Genomic DNA, 19,267 nt, shown 5'->3' with positions numbered 1-19,267 from the left:
CCACAAACTTTCCGAAGTCCTTGTTTATGTAAAAATAAAGAAGCGTTCTGGGTCAGAAGTGTGACTAGTGTAAACTAATGTAGTTTTTTCATATACAACCTAAGGCCTTTCTTCTCTTTTTCTAAAATTCAGATATTGAATTACACTTAAGAGTAGCCAAATTTTTCTGAACTAGAACCAAGGCTCTTGCCAGTAAAGTACATTTAAGGGGACGAGGAAACAGAGTATTGAAATGTGATCAGTGGGACATCTGATGGTTATACCGGATTCCGCTGGACTAAGAGCATCTGTGTGTATAGAGGAGGCTCAAGGGTCTCAGACATTGCTCAGTACCTCTGGGCTGGGCTATGTGGAAGTCAGAGGTAGGGAAAGGAGAGAGAGCGCAGTGGATAGAGGAAGACATCAGTGAGGGGAAGAAAACACACCAGAGTCCGTGCTAGGACGGAGCCCGGGGCTCAGTGAGAAACAAGACTACGGAGAAGTGCGACTTCCTTGGGAGGAGAACCTGGGGAGAAGGAGCAGGGCCGTGGAGGGTGAAGGTGTGACGGGAACAGCTGTGCCTTCTCCGAGTCAGACAGAGAGCAGGTTGTCATTATACACTTGGGACTCCTCGGTGTTGGCTACACTTGATGCCACCAAGAGTGGCTGTGAAAGGGAGGCAACGGGCGGGAGAATGGGCATTGGGAGGGTCCCAGCAGAGGAATGAGTCCACCCTGAGCTCCCAGGTGCTCCAGAGGGAAGTCACAGAAGAGTGGGGATACTTCCTAGATGACTATTACATCTTCTCTGCAATGAGGCTTCCCCAAGAGACCGCATTTCTCCAAGGATGAGGGCCACCACTTAGTCCTCTACATGGCCCAAGCAGCCAGCACAGTGCCTTACCTGTTATGACTGCTCAATAAACGTTGGTCGTTTTGTTGTCATTGTTAGGGTGCCAAGATTCCTGCAGAATTAGTGTCTTCCAATAGAATGCTCACAGAATGCTACTGAACATTACAGTTGAAAGGGACTGTGGGTAACATCATGTCCAGTGCCCTGATGTAGAGCTCAAAACTGGAACTAAGAGGAGCAACACAACTTGCTCAAGGTCACGCTCCACCCCAGACATTCTGGTTCCTGGTGGGATCCAGGAATCTGAGTTTCTGACAAGCGTCACACCAAACCTCAAGTCGATGGAATTCAATGCAGGTGCTACCCAAACCACGACCTAGACTTTGTGGTCTGGCTTCAAGAGCTGAGACTAAATTGAGAGTCCTGGGCATGAGTAAGGGTTAGCAAAGCAGCATTTTCTTATAAAAACTAAGGAATTCTGTTTCACAAAAAATGTTTCTGACTAAAACTACAATGAGCTATCACTTCACAATGACTATGGCTAAAAGTCTGACAATAAGAAGTGCTGGCAAGGATGGAGAGAAAGTGGGGCTCTCATATATTGCTGGTGGGCATGGAAAATGATGCAGCCATTTTGGAAAACAACTGGGCAGTTCCTCAAAATGTTAACACACTGAATTAAGATATGACTCACCGATGCCACTCCTAGGTATATTCCAAGAGTAAAGAAAACATATATCCATGCTAAAACATGTATATAAATGTATACAGTAGCGTTATTTTTTTTTAATTTGACAGATAGAGTTAGACAGTGAGAGAAAGAGACAGAAAGGTTTTCCCTTCATTGGTTCACCCCCCAAATGGCCTCCACGGCCGGAGATACGCCAATCTGAAGCCAGGAGCCAGGAGCCTCCTCCTGGTCTCCCACGCAGATATAGGGGCCCAAGCACTTGGGTCATCCTCCACTGCCTTCCTGGGCCACAGCAGAGAGCTGGACCAGAAGAGGAATAACTGGGACCAGAACCCGGCACCCATATGGGATGCTGGCACCGCAGGCGGAGGATTAACCAAGTGAGCCATGGCGCTGGCCTCTACAGTAGCATTATTTATGAAATAGCTAAAGATATAAAGAAACAACCCAAATCCATAGAGATGGAAAGCAGATTGATGATTTCCTAAAACTGGGGCAGGGATTAAGGGTTAGAAACAGGGAGTTCCTGCTAATGGGCGCATGATTTCTTTTTGGGGTAAAAATGTTTTAAAATAGAACTGTAGCAATAGCAGCACAACTCTGAATAAACACAAAACACTGAATTGCACTCTAAATAGGTGAATTTTATGGTACGTGAATTATATCTTAATAAGGCTATCCACAAGGTTTTGGAAATGTCACGTTGAATTGGAAGTGCTGGGGCAGGTATGTGGCACAACGGTTGAGCAACCTCATGGGACACACAGAACCCACATCAGAGTGCCTGGGTTCAAGCTGCAGCTCCGCCTCCAACTCCAGTTCCTGCTAATGTGCACCTGGGAGCAGTGCTGATGGCTCATGCATTCAGCTGCCTACTGGCCATGTGGTTCTAGACTGAGTTTCCAGTTCCTGGCTTCGGCCTGATCCAGCCCTGGTTCTTGGAGGCATTTAGGGAGTGAATCGGCAGACAGAAGCTTGCTTGCTCATTTGCACTCGCTCTCTCTCTTTCTCTCTGCCTCTCAAATAAAACAAAATAAACAAAATTTTAAAATTGTAAGTGTCTAAATAATTCTGCTACCAGAGCCTATAAACAGACTACAGAGGCAAGACATATAACATATATGAATGAGGTTGGGTCTGATGTAAGAAAAATAGAGGGTAATGAACACTGGCCAATTGAAAAAATGTTTGTCCAGTGTACCCTTTACAGCTGTTCAGGTTTAAGACTTGTAACTTTGCAAGACTATGGACCAATGTTGACATCTCTTCCAATCCTGAAGAGAAGTCAGAAACCTGGGCTTTTCTCTGTTTTTAAATGGTGACACTGAATCATGAATGCATGTGTGTACTTTTTTTTTTTTAAAGACATCATTGGGAGAATCAAGTAAAACATGCCTGTGAGGTAGAAGCGCCCATGGCTGCTAGCACATGACCCAGGGTCAATACTGTAGTAAGTACGGGCTGGCGTTGGCTCAGCGGTTCCTTTGTCTACTGAACACTGTAGTACATAAAGTGAAATACGTTCAAGGGGCTCAGAAAGCTTTAAACATTAGGTAACCTCCACCACCCAGAAAACCCAATCCGATAACAAATACACAGAGCTCTTCAGTGAAAGGCACTGGAAGGCAGGGGCAGCGTGGAAGTAGAGCCAGAGCCAGGACAACGCAATTCTCCCAAAAGGAAAGTGCCCATCTGTGAGGAAGGCGGGCTCCAGCAGCCTGCTCAACAGGCGTGCATAAAGGCTCCTAAGTTCCAGAACACCGTGAGGCCTCGTCTGGTGATACCTGACACTGGCTCTGGACTATCTGAGTTCATTTATTTTTCATTGCTGCAGTGAACAGCGGGAGGAAACAGACTCATGGCCTCTCAATATGCTTATGAACTTCAGGGCAAGACGCAGCTCATTCTTCCAACGTCAGGAGGGAATAGACACTTGAATCCAGGTGCTCTGCGGGCTGCAAGAGATTTAAATCCCGGAGTTGGCTGCACAGCTGAATATTTTCCCAACAATTCTCTTATGAAGAAATTTCCCAGGACAGGGACTTTGGAGGCAGACGCATTACTGTTCACATAATTGAAATAGCAGGTGAATAAAAGGGGAGGGGGATAGGTGATTTGATGAAGGGTCATACAGGTGTCCTTGAAAACGGACAAGCACTGGGGAATCAATTTGTGTGTTCTCTAGGAGACTTAAGGAACAGATTGTTACAATCAGTTAAGGGGCTGCATACAAATGACACTCCTTTGTGTGGACGTCTGCAAATCTATATAGCGTCAGCAGTTGTCGGGAATCCAGATCAGCCAGGGAGAGCTAAGCAGGAGCATGTGTTAATGTGTTTCAGAGAACAATTCCCCTACTCCTCCCCAAAGGAGGCACAAAGGTAACAGCCTAGAAGGGTCATCGTCTTACTAGCCTTGGACCGAGACTTCAAATCTCATTAAGTGTGCTCTGCTATAGAAACAATAAACATGGTAACCAAACAACCAGGTGGTGATCACTAAAACTCTATTCACAGCATGATGGATTCTTTGATAGATAGTATGGATGGAATATACCCTCCACTGTCCCTGGCCCCCTTCTCTTCTGCCTGGTTGACCTAATCCACTGTCTTGACTTGGAGGATTCTAGGTACTTCTTAGCTGTCTTTCTTGACTCATACCACGGTCACCTATTAGACTTCTATTCCTGAATGTATCATCTCATTAGTATCCTAATTTAAGCTCAACATGTTATGCAGTGACCTTATAGTTCCTCCAAGGCTGCTTGTCCTCTGAATTTCTTGAAGGCATCCTGATCCACCCAATACCCCAGTCCCTATGTGGGGTAATTCTCCAAACGTCAACCCCTGCATCCAACTCCCAAACGCTGTTCAAATCTGTCCTTTCACCTCTCCCCTCCTGGTACCACTTCTAGACCACACAGCAGCTTTCCAGCTGGTCTCCGCGTGATCCTTTTCTCCCACCCGATGTTATCATCAGAATTCTCCTTTTGAAAATGTAATCAAATGAAATAACTCTCTTTAGAACCTCCATAAGCCCTTTCAGTCTTACAGAGTAAGGCCTTGGCAGGTAATGCAAGGTCCACCACAATTTCGACTTCAACTAACTGATAGAGCCTCATTTTTTGCCAAAAGTCCTTAAGAAATGTCTTACTTTATCTTGAACACACTACTCTTTCCACACCTCTTTGCATTTGCGTATGCTGTTCCTGTATTGATGATGTTCCTCCCTCCCTTGTCAATCTGGAAAACACTTTATATTCTACGAGTTCCAACCCAAAAGTTTCCTCATCTCCTTTGTAGAAATATTTGTTGCTTCTCATGTGTTTTCCTAAGTATTTTGCTCATACCAATCACGAAGCACTAACACAGTGGCTAATACAATGTCTGGGGTGCTTTCTTATTTACTACTTTATCTCAATGATTTGCACTAGGGTACTTCATCAGTGTCCATGAATTCAGTGCATACACCATGAGATTAAAGCATGACAAGACTTTCCAGTGTGACTTAAAAGCATAATGAAGAATCTAAATGTGAACACTTCTTCTGTAATAAACTATAACAAACTATGAGGATTGTTAGCCTGACCTCAAAAGATGTAATCTGCAATATACGGCCTTGACTTAGACAATCAGGGCTGTCCCTTCAGTCCTGCAAACAGTGTCTGGTAAATACTCAGCACTGCATATGGCTTGCTGATACTATTGGTAGAGGCTTATGATCCAGCCCATAGTCTAGCTAAACTGACTTAAAAGTAGCTGTCACCATACAGTAGACCTTTTAGAATACCTAATCTTACACTACGAAGGATAATACACACATAGGCCCACGTTTGCTAACGCCTGTGAAATATTCTGCCCCACACACACTCACAAGCCACTTACTAGTATGTAAGGACGGTGGGCTTAAAAAGCTTTCTGGCATTATTTTCTAGGTTTTTCTACAGACCAACATCAAGCCATTTATCTGACCTCCTTGATCTACACAGCCTATCCAGAACCCACAGCTATTTTCTCGAGGCCTGAATGAGTCAGAACAAGAAAATGATTAATCAACTTGGAGAGATTTGAAAGCTGGACGAGAGCCATCCTGTGAGTAAAAGCTCAGAGCTGTGGGACCGCAGCAGTTGGAAAGTTAGGGGATTTCCATAGCTGAAACATTTGGCTGGCTTGCCGTGGTCCTATGACCTTGCAATAAGACAGAACAGACCGAGCTGGGTGATTTACCTCTGACAATATCCTATGTCTGCTGCCTTTGGCTGCTCACTCTGACTTGACAAAATCAAAGTTATTCCCCCTGAGCCTCGTGACTTTGGAAGTGGCTCAGAAAATTCCCTTTGCTTTTTCCTCCCCATGGATATCATTCTCAGTCTTTGGCTTCACTTTTACGTATGTGAGGCTTAAATTAGAAGTGAATGCAAAGCGCCTAGCACAGTACTTGGCAAACAGTTAGGTGGGTCTGCTGTTTCTCAGGCCAGCTTGGTCTCCCAGCACTCGGGGTAGGCAGCACCATCTTGCTTTTCTTCCGTGCCAGTTGCTACCCTGCCAGTGCCTTTGAAAATCCCCTTTCCCCCTTCAGATGTGCGTCACGTAGCATTTTCCTTACTTCATCTAATCCAATTCTTACCATTCCCTTTTTGGGAGACTTGACGGCTGATGTCTTTAAGACATTACTCTAGTATTATACCACTGTTTACACCCGAAGTACTACAGGTGATGCATCTGAGCAGCGTGGTTGCATTTTCCTTTGTTTGTTGTTTGACAGGTACTGTTTTATCGATGTGAGGGCTTCCTGTATTTCTGTTTCATTTTTCTCCACCAGTTACGCCTCTGCTTCCATTCTCTTGCCCTTTTGCATGAAGTGCACTGCTCTCTTTCTTCTTTCATTTAAACATATGAATCACTTGGATTTTATTACCACTTCTTTCTATCCTAGTGCCGCTTTCTGTTCTATCATTGCATTTATAATACATTCCTCGTGTCTGCTATCAATAATGTGTCAGCAGGATATCTAGTGCCTGATTGTTTATTGGTCTCCTGTCTCCATTTCTCTCTTTAATATCAGCTATTTTCCTTATATAACATCTTAGGTTCTTGCCCACAAACTTAATAAAGAAATAAGCTTAGGCAAAGCTCTCTGCTCAATTCTCTTCCTGACCTGAAGGGATAGAAGTCCCTCTCCTTTCAGGGAACACTGTCATCTGTCTCAAGTCTCATGAACCCACAGGAACAGACATATGCAAACAGCCACTGCTGGGGTTCTTTATCTCTTGTTGGGCAAAGACAGCTGCTGCATTTCACTGCAATGGCATGGAGGAGGCCTGGGGATCCTGCCTTTTGGCACATAGGTCAGGCACACTGAGGCTCAACAGCAGAAGAGAGAAGATGCCTGGGTGGCAGCGGAGAGTCAAATGGTAGTTCAGAGAAGAAGGGAAAAGGAAGGGAATTTGAGGAAAGAGGAACAGAAGCTACAGATGAATCAACCACAGGAGGAAAAGAAAGGGGAGATGAAAAAGATTTAGAAAAACACAGGACTGGAGGGAGGCAAGCGGAGTGGCTCGGGGAGAGAAAGAATCAGGAACAGAGGCCAAGAGGAAGAGAAAGGTGGCACGCAGCTGGTCATCCACTTGAAAAAGAGAGCACGAAGGGAAGATATCCAGGGATGAGTGAACACAGATGAGAAAACATTCCAGATCAACGTGCATCCTCATTGAAAACCCCCTTGTTGTTACAATCTGCTCCCCACAATATGGCTTCTTGTTACAAATCCCTCAGCCTATAGAAGCAGAAATATCCCTCTTGCCAAAGCCTTTGAAGTCACTCGCTCCAGTCAAGCCCTCAAAGACTCAAATCCTGTCAGTCTATACAGCCACAAGTGAGAAAGTGGCCAGGACGCTCTTCTGACCCTTCACTGCTAATGACTGGCCCACATTTTGATGATGCTGAGGCTGACGGTGATTTTATCTTATTCAAGTGATTTTTAAGAGGCATTCTACTGCAGGCAACTACAATAATCAAAGATGCTCTTTGCTAATTACTGACTTCAATTCTATAAGGCATTAGAGACAAAAAGAATGCTGAAATCACAGTCAAGAACCCTCCTAGGGGGATGTGGATCATTATTTTTTTTATTTTTTAAAGATTTATTTATTTGAAAGTCAGAGTTACAGAGAGAAAGGGGAGACACACACACAGAGAGAGAGAGAGAGAGAGAGAGAGAAAGAGAGAGGTCTTCCATCTGCTGGTTCACTCCCCAGCTGGCCACAACAGCCAGGGCTGGGCCAGGATGAAGCCAGCAGCTAAGAACTTCATCTGGGTTCCCCATGTGGGTGGCAGAAGCCCAAACACTAGGGTCAGCCTCTGCTGCTTTTCCCAGGCCATTAGCAGGGAGCTGGATTGGAAGTGGAGCATTCCATATGGGATGTAGGTGTCAAAGATGGCAGCTTTACCTGCTATGCCACAAGGCTGGCCCTGGATGTGGGTCTTTTTGACAACTGTTAAGAAAAGAATGCCATAGGCTCTCATTGTGGCAAAGCAGGTAAAGTTGACGCTTACAATGCCAGCATCCCATACGAGTGCCAGTTCTAGTCCTGGCTGCTCCACTTCTGATCCAGCTCCCTGCTAATGTGCCTGAGAAGGCAGTGGAGGATGGCCCAAGTCCTTGGGTCCCTGCAGCCACATGGGAGATGGCCCTAACTGTTGAGGCCATTTGGGGAGTGAACCAGTGGAAGGAAGATTCTCTCTCCCTCTCTCTCTCTCTGTAACTTTGCCTTTCAAATAAATAATAAATCTAAAAAAATAATAATAATAATTAGGAAAGAAAGGAAGGGAGGGAGGGAAGGAGGGAGGGAGGGAAGAATGCCTGTCCAGGGACCAGTTTCTTTGGCTATGAGGCTGAATTTACTCCCTCCCAGTACCGCCCTACAGAGGAAAGGTTCCTTGTTGGGCATCTGCTGTCTTTGCATTTCCCCTTCTTTTGGTGGAACATTCTGGTTCGGCTCAGCCTTCACTAAGGGCAGTGTTGGTTACACTGTCATCTGAGGCATGGGGCTTTCCCCTGGTCCAGAGTTGGTTCATCACCCAAGTCAGGCAGTGAGATTCTCTTCTGAGAATCTGAATCACTAGCCAAACCATAAAGATCTGAAAATGCCAGCATTATTTACATCCCTGCACTGGTTCTTCAATCAGACTGTTTATTAGTTGCTGTCCTCTGTGTTTCTGGAGTTGTCTTGTTTTGAAAATCTGTTTTATTTTCCATTTTTTTCATTCAACTTCATGACCCACTCCATATTCATTCAAATTGTTCTTTTTTCCTTTACATTAGTCAAGGTTAATTTCTATTCGTTGTAATGAAAGCCTTAAATAAAATCCACATGATGTTAAAAGAGAAAGTCACCTGTAGTATTTAGTCTTATAATTTCCTGCCTTTGTAATCTCTCCACTGGCTACAGATCTGATTTCCTCCGTGGCTCTCAGCCCTGGACACCAGTTGAAAAAGTCACAATGATTCTGAAGAGCAGGGTTAGAATGCAGGGATGTGCTAGGAATCCGAGCTGCTTCAACCCAGTTCAAGTTGAATGTCAATCTGGTGTCAGATGAGAAAGCTGCCACCACGGCCACAGAAACAGCTCACGACCTTTGTATCAGAGCCTGAATCAGAGGTGAGGGAGTGGTGAGAGCTGCATGGGCACAAAGATTCAGCAGATCTGTGACACAGTTCTGGTTTACCCAACAAGAAACACACAGGCAAGCCTCAAATTAGAGTGGGGAAATTGCCCAGTTGGTTCCAGTTTTCAGGGCCTCTTTGGAAACAGGGCAAATGATAAACTGAAGAAGGAGTACTGTTCAATATATGGCAATGGCCTTGCAGGGCTATAGCTGGGCCTAGGACTGGAGATTAGGTTCTTGCTACTCTTAGCGCCTTGAAGATGGCCCTACTCTGTAATGGGCAGTGAGCAGATTAACCTAGCTTTTATTGCAGATGTCTACTACACATTTATTTCTCATCCAGCAACATATGAGACCTTGAAAATGGCAAATTCCTACTACAGTGGAGATGAGTAGGCCAGAGGCACCTTCATGCCTCACTTACAGTGAGAATTATCCAAAAATCTCAGATATTATTTCTTATACTATTCTAAATGCAAAGTGCTGCTCATCTTATCCACAAAAGTTCCTCCAACAAAGAGTTTTGTAAAAAACCCTAAGCACCAGGGCAGGCATTGGGTGTAACAGTTAAGATACCACTTAGAATACCCACATCCCACGCACAGCCTCTCAAGGTACCTGGGGTGGAGCCTCAGTTTATTTCTAATACCAGCTTCCTGCTAATGCACACCCTGGGAGGGAGCAGGTAATGTTTCAAGTAGTTGGGTCCTTATCACCCACATGGGGAGACCCAGATTGAGTTCCAGGCTCCTGGCTTTGGCCTACCCCAGTTTCAGCTGTTGTAGGCATTTGAGGAATAAGCTAGCAAATGAGAGGTCACTGTATATGTCCTCTTTAAATAAATAAAAATAAAGAAAATGAGTAAACAAAATTTTTTAAAAAGTAGAAGAAAATCACACTTTATTCCTATTTTCATAGTCTACAGAAAGCTACAAACCTGAGATACGGAAGGGACCTTAGCAGTCACACAGGTTAAATTTTATCATTTTGGAAAGGAAAAATTGCATATGAGGGTCAGTATCAAAGTAGGGACCTGTCACAACACAGGCAGTCAGTGGCCAGGCAAAATCTACAGTACAAATTGTCTGACTTGTGTCCAGAGCTCATACCACTAACATCAAGTACTTGAAAATAAATCTGGCTTTAACCAATTCTAAATTCTGATTCATTCATCCAATTCAACAGAAATTTATCAAGCCTGTCTGATATGTCAGAAATTATTATGGGTATGGGAGCAAAGTGATAAATAGAAAAAAAAAATCAAAGAAGCTGGTTTCTAAAGCGGATTCCTCTCAGCTGTTTCAGTAAAGGCAAGAGAATGAACTTAGTTCAAACCCAGTAACAATAATGATCCAACATCAATTAAACTGCATATGAATTGCTTTGCCAACAACAGGGATCATCTTCACTAAGCTAATCCCGCCTCCTAGTAGGAGCCCTGGCCTTGCCTAGGACGGCGACAAAGGGGCTGCAGAGTCCTAGATGTAAACCATAATTCTGGCTCTGCCGCTTACTAGTTGGTGACTTCCGCCAAGACACTCACTCTGTTAGTCTCAATGTTTTTCATCTATGAAATGGGAATAAAACTACTTAAGAGGGCTATTGTGAAAGTCAGATAGACTGTGTGCAAAGCATTTACTTAGCACAGGGCTGGCCCACAGTGGGCGTCACATGGCCTCCTGGCTTGAGCAGTGTGCTCCCTCCTTTTAAAAATAACTCCACACAATGGATAGGAGTCCAGGAAGCGCTCAGTCCACAGCATTGTCCTGGAGCAAGATCCATCTTAAGACACTCAAAGAACAGAATCCTCAGAGACAGAAATTCTACCATATTTCTCAATAGTCCTCACACCAATTTGCTTGTGTGTAGACACTTCCTTATGTTTATCCAAAAATCCTTCATACTCCAGTTTCAGCTCTTGCGTTGTCCTCAGGCGAAATGGAAAACACTGGTCACTGTGCTCTACGGAGCGTCTTTATGTACATAAAGATTGCTATTAAATTGTCCTTTATCCTCCTTTTTCTCCAAGCTAATCCTGGTTTCTTTAAATTCCCTCCTGGTTCTTTCCCAATCCTTTAATCACTTTTGTGGCTGAACTCTCAGCCACCTCTGGACTCAACCCCTCCCTGTTAATTGTAAATTATAGAACTGGGCACAGTTTCCAACTATGGTTCCGAATGCTACCAGCAAGCTGACTGTGTCACGGTTCCTTCAGAACAGTTCCCTAACTTAACCTCCTATGAGGAACACACTTTGGTGTGGAGAACCATGCACTACCTTAATTTAGACTGAAAGAGTATTTGTAGCTTTTCAATAGAAATTTGAACTTGAACTGCCTACTCCCCAGTTCTCAGCATGTTTCTAACTGCCTCTCCTCCAAGCAGTGAGGGAAACTAACTTTAATAAGAATCCAGGTGATTGAGAAAGTAAATAAGCTGAACAGGAAACCTAAAAATGTTTGTCAAACACAGATATAAGTAGTCTTGGGTTTGTGTATTGCTGTCCCTCCAGAAGTACGAAAATTCACTGGCATCAAGGAAGCAAACTTGCTAAGGCACAACTTGCCGATCATGCATTGTCTCTACACTGCTTTCTGCTTATTTGCCCAGTTTCTCCAAATTTATAGTATTTTTTTCTAAAAAATGTTTTTTCTAAATTGCACAATATGTCTAAATTTTTTTTCCACTTTGTTTTGTTTCACAAACATACTTTCCTCCTGTTCTTTCCATGTGTGCTGTTAAGGCTTAAAAAGAAAATAATGGACTAGCATTGTGGTACAGCGGGTTAAGCTGCCACTTGCAATCCCATATCACAGTGCCGGTTCACGTCCCGGCTGCTCTGCTTCTGATCCAGCTTCCTGTTAGTGTGCATGGGAAGGCAGTGGGTGATGGGCCAAGTGCTTGGGCCCTCTTGCCTCCCATATGGGAGACCCAGATGGAGTTCCAGGCTCCTGGCTTGCCAGGTTATTGTGGCCATTTGAGGCGTGAACCAGCAGATGAGTGAATTCTCTCTCTCTCTCTCTCTCTCTCTCTCTCTCTCTCTCTCACACACACACACACACACCATCACTTAGCCTTTCAAATAAGTATAGAAACAAAAATCTTTTAGAAAAAATAAAATGATTTTTTTTATTTACATAACCAAATAAGACCATGGCAGCATAAAAGCCATTTCCTGAGCCATTTACTAACTCCAACTTCATAATACGTATGGGATATGTACTATGCACACACTCAGTGCTTAGAGAACTAGAAAACATAGGAACACATGGAAACTAGCATGACATGAGCATGACATGAGGCAGAAAGGCCGTGTCAGTGGGGCACTGGGGACTGAGCAGCAGAGCTGAAGGAGGCAGAGGCAGGGCGTGAGCGGAGCAGGGCAGGGCAGCATCCCTCACACAGCTGACGAGACACTGGCCAAGGCAGGGATTGGGAAAGAATGGAGCTGGGTCCTGGAGAGATGCTATTTTTACAATAATTTTTCCAACTAAAAGCTGTTCTCGAGAAGCTCTCCAAGTCCTGTAACAGGGTCAGGCCACTTTGGTGCAATCTCAGGACAAGTAAACAACTAATTAACACCAGAGGCTTCACACAGGATGCAGCCTGAGTCAGAGGCGGCGATTTAATGGTCTGGCAATGCAGGGGGACAGAGTCGCTCACTTTTTGCAGTTTTCATAATTTCACCCTCCACGGTTTCATTATTTTTCTCTTCTCCCCGCACTGGGAATTTTGGGGGTGCTCATTTGGCAAACACGAAACTTCCTTATACATTCATGTGTGTTTCTCAGTAAGAAGACCAACCAAACAAAAAGTGGCTGAGGTTGATTGTGATTTTTCACTGTGGCTTTGGAAGGGAGATGATATCAGCACAGCCGCAGAAGCTGGGTTTGTCGGTTCAGCCTCCCTCCCTGCCTGGCAAGCAACAGAGCGTGAAACTTACACTCTAAAGAAACAATGGCAGGGCTGGGGGTGACTTGCTGTTGTTCTCTAAATACATCTTGGTGACGGAAGGGAAAGTGGTCAACCGGGAATCCAAAGGATATTCTCACTGAGCCCAAGATAATTTCTTAGGGTAGAGTTTTCTTTTCTTTCTTTCATTAATTTTTTTTAATACTTAAAGAAAATGGTTAACAAAAAAGAAAGAAAGTGGTTGAGAAATGCCTGTCAATGGTTTGGCAGAAGGGAGTATGTGGTTCAAGTTGCCAGAATGAAGCGTGGGTTATCATGGCAGAGTTCTCAGTCCACATCCCCTTACCACTCACACGAGGCCTGTGCCACACTACAGTCTCACCAATACACTAAAGGACTGCACAGGAAGCCGGTGAACCTGCAGGACTACTGTGACTATCACATGGACGTGCTCACGGGCACACATATGTGTTTCTGAGTGTGTGTGCATGTGTATGTCCTCTCAGTAGAAAACGAAAAGCTATAGACAAAAAAATCCTATTCACCAGACATTTATTAAAAACAGATGTATCCTAAGTAAGCCTTGCGCTAGGCACAGACAACAAGAAATGAGACGACCAAGAACCCAGTGTCGGAGGGGATCTGAGGCAGAAGGAGAACAAGCAATGGAAGCAGAGTCAAGGGAAGGGGAGGTAAGGGGGAGGGAGTTTTTGGCCCCAAACTGTGACTCCTGCAACTGTGTAGATAATGATCTTTCCCACTCCTCACCACAGGAGAAAGATGAGAGACGTAGACGTGGGCATTCTCAGCTGGAGGTAACCACACAACGTCCAGCAGGAGAGTCCCAGAAGATACATGGACACCTGGTCCTGGAGGTTAGGACAGAAGTCTGGGCTGGAGGTGGAGAGATCTGAGACTGGTTGGGGTAGGGGCAGCTTCCTAGGCATCAGTCAGGGCTGGCCCAGGCAAAAGGCATCATAAGAACAGAACAAAGGATAGTATCTCGAATCCCATAAGAGACAACAACTCTAGGGCCAGCGCTGTGGCGTAGCAGGCATCCCATATAGGCATCGGTTCAAGTCCTGGCTGCTCCTCTTCCAGCTCACTGCTGTGGCCTGGGAAGGCAGTGGAGGATGGCCCAAGTCCTTGAGCCCCTGCACCTGCATGGGAAGCTCCGGAGGAAGCTCCTGGCTCCTGGCTTTGGATCAGCCCAGCTCCAGCTGTTGTGGCCATCTGGGGAGTGAACCAGCGGATGGAAGACCTCTCTCTCTCTGTTTCTTTCTGCCTCTGCCTCTCTGTAACTCTTTCAAATAAACAAATAAAATCTTAAAAAGAGAGAGAGAGAGAGAGAGAGCGCCTCTTGAGTAACCCCTCTGTACAGTGATGTTGTGAGGTATTTTCACTTGCAGAAACAGGTGAAGAAACTGGGGTTCCAGTCTTCTAGATTCCTGCTCCTATGAGTGTCTGCGTGAGAAGCATTCCTTTCTTGATATCAGTGTTACTTTCACTATGGTCACCCCCAATGTGCTAAAGTGACATAAGAAAATACTATGTTGTATGTTCTGTCTTCTTAGTACATTTTCTTCCATTTTTAATTTTGTTCTTAAATTTAGGATTATCAACAGTCCATTCTGTCTCTACCATTAGAATGTTATGTTCCTTGAAGTCAGAAACCCCTCATACCCTTTATTTCTTTTTAAATTCTCCAGACTTTACATGAGAATAACAGCTCCCAGTAATTGAGCACATGTCATATGCCAGACATTACATTTTCTAGAGTAACTTTATTTTTTATTTATTTTACTTGAAAGGAAGAGAGAAAGAGAGGGAGGGGGGAGGTGGGGAGATCCCATCTGCTGTTACTCCCCAAATGCCCACAACAGCTGGGGCTCGGCCAGGCCTAAGCCAGGAGCTGAGAATTCAATCCAAATTCAATCTGGGTAGCAAAGACCCAATCACCTGCTGCCTCCCAGGGTACACATTAGCAGGAAGCTGGAATCGGGAACAGAACTGGGGTTTGAACCCAGGCACTCTGGTATGGGATGTGCCAAATGTCTGTCCCCCAGACATTACTTCTAAGTGCTCTAGTGAAACTCCTTCAGTGAAACCTCACCCCAGTCCTGCAATTTGTCACTACCACTTACCATCATAGTACAATCTAGCAAATGGCAGGGCCAACACACAGACCCAAATCTGTCTTGTCTTCACAGTGGTAGAGGCAGGCTCTTAAAGGCTGTCTCTTTTGTTCCCTCCTCATGCACAGGGAACGATCATCCTCAGTGGCAGGAGAGGTGGTTTAGGATAGCCAGGCACCTGCCATCAAATACCTCCATCCACCTCCACCTCCTCCAGGCATCGCTTTAGGAGGTTAGCTGCCATGCTTTGCGTGTTCTTCTCTTAGTCCATTTAGTAAACTGACTTTTTGGGGAATTAAAACCTGATCAATTGAATGGGGTGTCTATAGCTGTGAAATAATTGATATACCGATTTTTTTTTAATGCAACACATAATTTTTGGTGTATTTGAAGGTTAGCCTTTTCCTCAGTTGGTAAATACTATCAAGTTGGTCAGTGAAGTTGGGGATCCAAAGAGATGTTGTTACATACAGAATTTAAAATCTGGGGCAGGCATGTGACCTAGTGCTTAAGATGCCCATGGCTCAATCAGAGTGCCTGGAATTGAGTCCTGGCTCTGGCTCCAGACTTCAGCCTCCTACCAGTGCAGACCCTGGGAGACACCAGTAACAGCTCAAATATTTAAGTCCCTACCTCCTATGAGGGAAACTTGGATTACATTTCTTTTTTTTTTTTTTTTTATTTGACAGGTAGAGTTACAGGCAGTGAGAGAGAGAGAGACAGAGAAAGGTCCTCCTTCCATTGGTTCACCCCACAAATGGCCGCTATGGCTGGCGCTGCACCAATCTGAAGCCAGGAGCCAGGTACTTCCTCCTGTCTCCCATGCGGGTGCAGGGCCCAAGCACTTGGGCCATCTTCCACTGCACTCCTGGGCCACAGGAGAGAGCTGGACTGGAAGAGGAGCAACCGGGACTAGAACCCGGCACCCATATGGGATGCCAGCGCTGCAGGCAGAGGATTAACCAAGTGAGCCACAGCACCGGCCCATGGATTACATTTCTGACTCCTTGCTCAGCCCCAGCTTAGCCCTGGCCCATTGTGGACATTCAGGGAGTAAACCTGTGAATGTGAGCTTGCTTCATCACCACAACTCTCTCTTCCTGCCTCTTTAATAAAAGAAAAAATATTTTAAAAATTAAATAAGATTCAAAAACTCAAATTTGATGAAGTATTCCTGGAGGGCAGGATTAGGCATTAATGTAACTCTGATTTTAAAAATCAAGCAAAAAATAAACAATTGCAGGCTGTTCATACAACAGGACATTATTCAGCTATTAAAAGGAAAACCCTAATTCATGCCACAACATGGGTGAATCTTAAAAACATCATGCTAAAGAAATCAAGTATAAAAGCCAACATACTGTATGTGACTCCATTTATAGGATATGTCCACAATTTATGAGCTCATAAAATAGAAAATAGATTCTTGACTGCCAGGAACCAGGGAGAGAGGGAATGGGTGTCACTGCTAGTAGGAATTAGATTTTTTAGGTGGGGGAGGGTTATGAAGCGCTCTGGGATTAGTGGTGACAGCTGCCATAACCACTGAACCACTTCAAGTAGGTATATTTGATGGTATGTGAACTGTACCCTAACTAAAATTACAAGTTAAAAATTAAAGCAAGACAATAGTGTTCCTAAGAAGGGATCATGGGACAAATTTTTTTTTTTTTTTTTTTTTTTTTTTTTTTTTTTTTTTACAGGCAGAGTGGACAGTGAGAGAGAGAGACAGAGAGAGAGACAGAGAGAAAGGTCTTCCTTTGCCGTTGGTTCACCCTCCAATGGCTGCCGCGGCCTGCATGCTGCGGCTGGTGCACTGCGCTGATCCGAAGGCAGGAGCCAGGTACTTCTCCTGGTCTCCCATGGGGTGCAGGGCCCAAGTACTTGGGCCATCCTCCACTACACTTCCGGGCCACAGCAGAGAGCTGGCCTGGAAGAGGGGCAACCGGGACAGAATCCGGCGCCCCGACCGGGACTAGAACCCAGTGTGCCAGCACCGCAAGACGGAGGATTAGCTGTGGCGCCGGCCGGGACAATGTTTTTATTAAAGAATTGGCCAGGCCCTTTGGACTAGAGCATCAAGTTCTGGTATCCAGATGGTTTAAGGAAGGGCCCCAAAGCTGATTAGACTTGGAAAGTCAGATCTATATGGAATACTAAAGTGATGGGAATGATTCTGCTTAAACAGTGCAAGTCAGAGAAGGGGCACTCATAATGGTTCTTCAAGGACAGGAGGATTCTCAGGCAGGAAATAGTAACCAGCTGCTTTCTACTGTCTCTGAAGACACAGCAGAAAGAGGAGGGCTCGAGAGATAGTATAAGGGATTTAGGGTAGACCCAAGGAAGAGTAACCTAAGAGAGAGAATTTAACAAAGAAGTGACATCGCTGATGATCTCCAAAAGGCAGGCAGAGGCTCCGGGACTCATCCAGAAGAGACTCAAAGCCCTGTCGGAGTGGGATAAAAGGAAAGGCACACCGTGGGCTAGACGATGTCCAGGCAAGCTGTTAATGTTACTGCAAATGTCTTTAAAGTAATTCCAGTTTCCTTCATAAAGCCGCCTTCTTGTGAGAGAAAAAGCTATCGAGTCCTCCTGCTCCAGAAGAACTGAGCAGCTCTGAGATAACAAGATTCAGGTGCTGGGCCAACAGCACTCATGCGGGGGGTTCCAGCTACTTAGAAGTTCCTTTTCTCTTTATCAATCTCTGCATTATTTAGCAGTTTTTCCCTAATTCTGAAACCTGTGATGCCAGCCTTTCAACAACCTATCCAATCTGCTAGAGTGTAGAAGTTTTCCAAATGCTCTATCACGCAACTTGGTGTTCCACTGAGCCACTCCTGCTCCCCCAAGACTATCCATGACGACTTCTACCATCTGTCTTGTCTGTCTGTCTGTCTACCTATCTCTTAGAGAGGCAGAGGCAGACTGAGAGAGAGCTCCCATCTGCTGGTTCACTCCCCAAATCCCCCACCAGCCAGGGCCAAAGCTGGGAGCTGGGAATGCAATCCAGGTACCCCATGTGAGTGGCAGTAATCCAATTACTTGAGTCACCACCACTGCCTCCTTGTGTCTGCCTTAGCAGGGAGACAGAGTCAGAAGCCAGAGCTGGGAATCAAACGCAGGTACTCTGATATGGGACATGAGTGTATTAACTTCTTGGCAAAATGTCCCACTCTCTTTGTAGTCTACCATGTCTAAAGAAACAGATTGCAATATTGTACCCTGGTTATATATGTGCACCCAGCATTCAACACATCATACCTTCATACTGAAAATTCCACAAATCCAGGTTTTCATTTATATTGTAAACTATGTTAGTTGTATGAATTTTTTGATATAATCAAATCAGTGTGGTTTTTTTAGACTTATTAATTTATTAATTTGAGAGGCAGAGAGACAGATTTTCCATCAATGGTTTACTCTCCAAATGACTGCAAAACCCAGGTTTGGGCCAGGCCAAAACCAGGAGCCAGGAATTCCATTCAGGTTTCCCACACGGGTGGCAGGGGCCCAAGCTTTGGGGCCATCTTCCACTGCCTTCCAAGGCACATCAGCAGGAAGCTGGATCAGAAGTGAAGCACCCAGGACTTGAACCAATATTCCAATATGGGATGTTGGCATTACAAGCAATGGCTTAACCTACTGCACCACAATGCGAGCCCCAACTTTGTGCTTTTTACCTCCAAGAGAAGATCAATATACTGATGTCATCATAAGCATACATTCAAAATTTGTCTTTTCCTTAAATAGCTATGAAATCAATGTGAACGCCACATCAACAGCACTCACATTCAGGTCACAGCAAACTTAATTTATCACTTAGAGAGTGTGCTTTCAACAAGCACATACTTCTTCAGTGCCCATCCTTAGAATATCACAGATACAACTGGCAGCCACATAGATGGTTATGAAATGCACTTTGTCAACTGCCAATGTTGTTTAACGAGGAGTAGACATCTCATCTCACCTCACTGAAGCCAGAATCAAGGTCAGGCCAGAAATGAGCCAGGCACTGTTACGATCTTTCCCTAA

At 44.8% G+C, this 19,267-nt stretch overlaps 1 protein-coding gene and 1 long non-coding RNA gene across 17 annotated transcripts in view; one reads left to right on the top strand and one right to left on the bottom strand.

The window, feature by feature from the left end:
* The window catches only part of RAD51B (RAD51 paralog B), a 682,004-nt gene that overhangs the window by 289,588 nt on the left and 373,149 nt on the right, over window positions 1-19,267 (bottom strand). Inside the window, exon 8 of one of the 16 annotated variants that reach the window (XM_051826350.2) lies at window positions 3,327-3,477. The exons of the other annotated variants lie outside the window; for them this stretch is intronic. Within the exon in view, the coding sequence (XP_051682310.2) occupies window positions 3,424-3,477 (54 nt within the window). The 3' untranslated portion in view covers window positions 3,327-3,423. Of the gene's footprint in view, window positions 1-3,326; window positions 3,478-19,267 lie in introns of those variants that run through there. 16 annotated transcript variants of the gene reach the window in all.
* LOC103351641 (uncharacterized) overlaps window positions 1-19,267 on the top strand; it is a 30,787-nt gene that overhangs the window by 1,540 nt on the left and 9,980 nt on the right. Inside the window, exon 2 of the long non-coding RNA XR_007911782.2 lies at window positions 5,457-5,613. This is a non-coding gene — a long non-coding RNA (uncharacterized lncRNA). The remainder of the gene's footprint in view (window positions 1-5,456; window positions 5,614-19,267) is intronic.

This window comes from Oryctolagus cuniculus, chromosome 20 (genome assembly GCF_964237555.1).
Source record: "Oryctolagus cuniculus chromosome 20, mOryCun1.1, whole genome shotgun sequence".
Taxonomy (NCBI): domain Eukaryota; kingdom Metazoa; phylum Chordata; class Mammalia; order Lagomorpha; family Leporidae; genus Oryctolagus; species Oryctolagus cuniculus.
The sequence above is the reverse complement of the archived record's forward strand: the minus strand, read 5'-3'. Positions and strand labels throughout refer to the sequence as shown.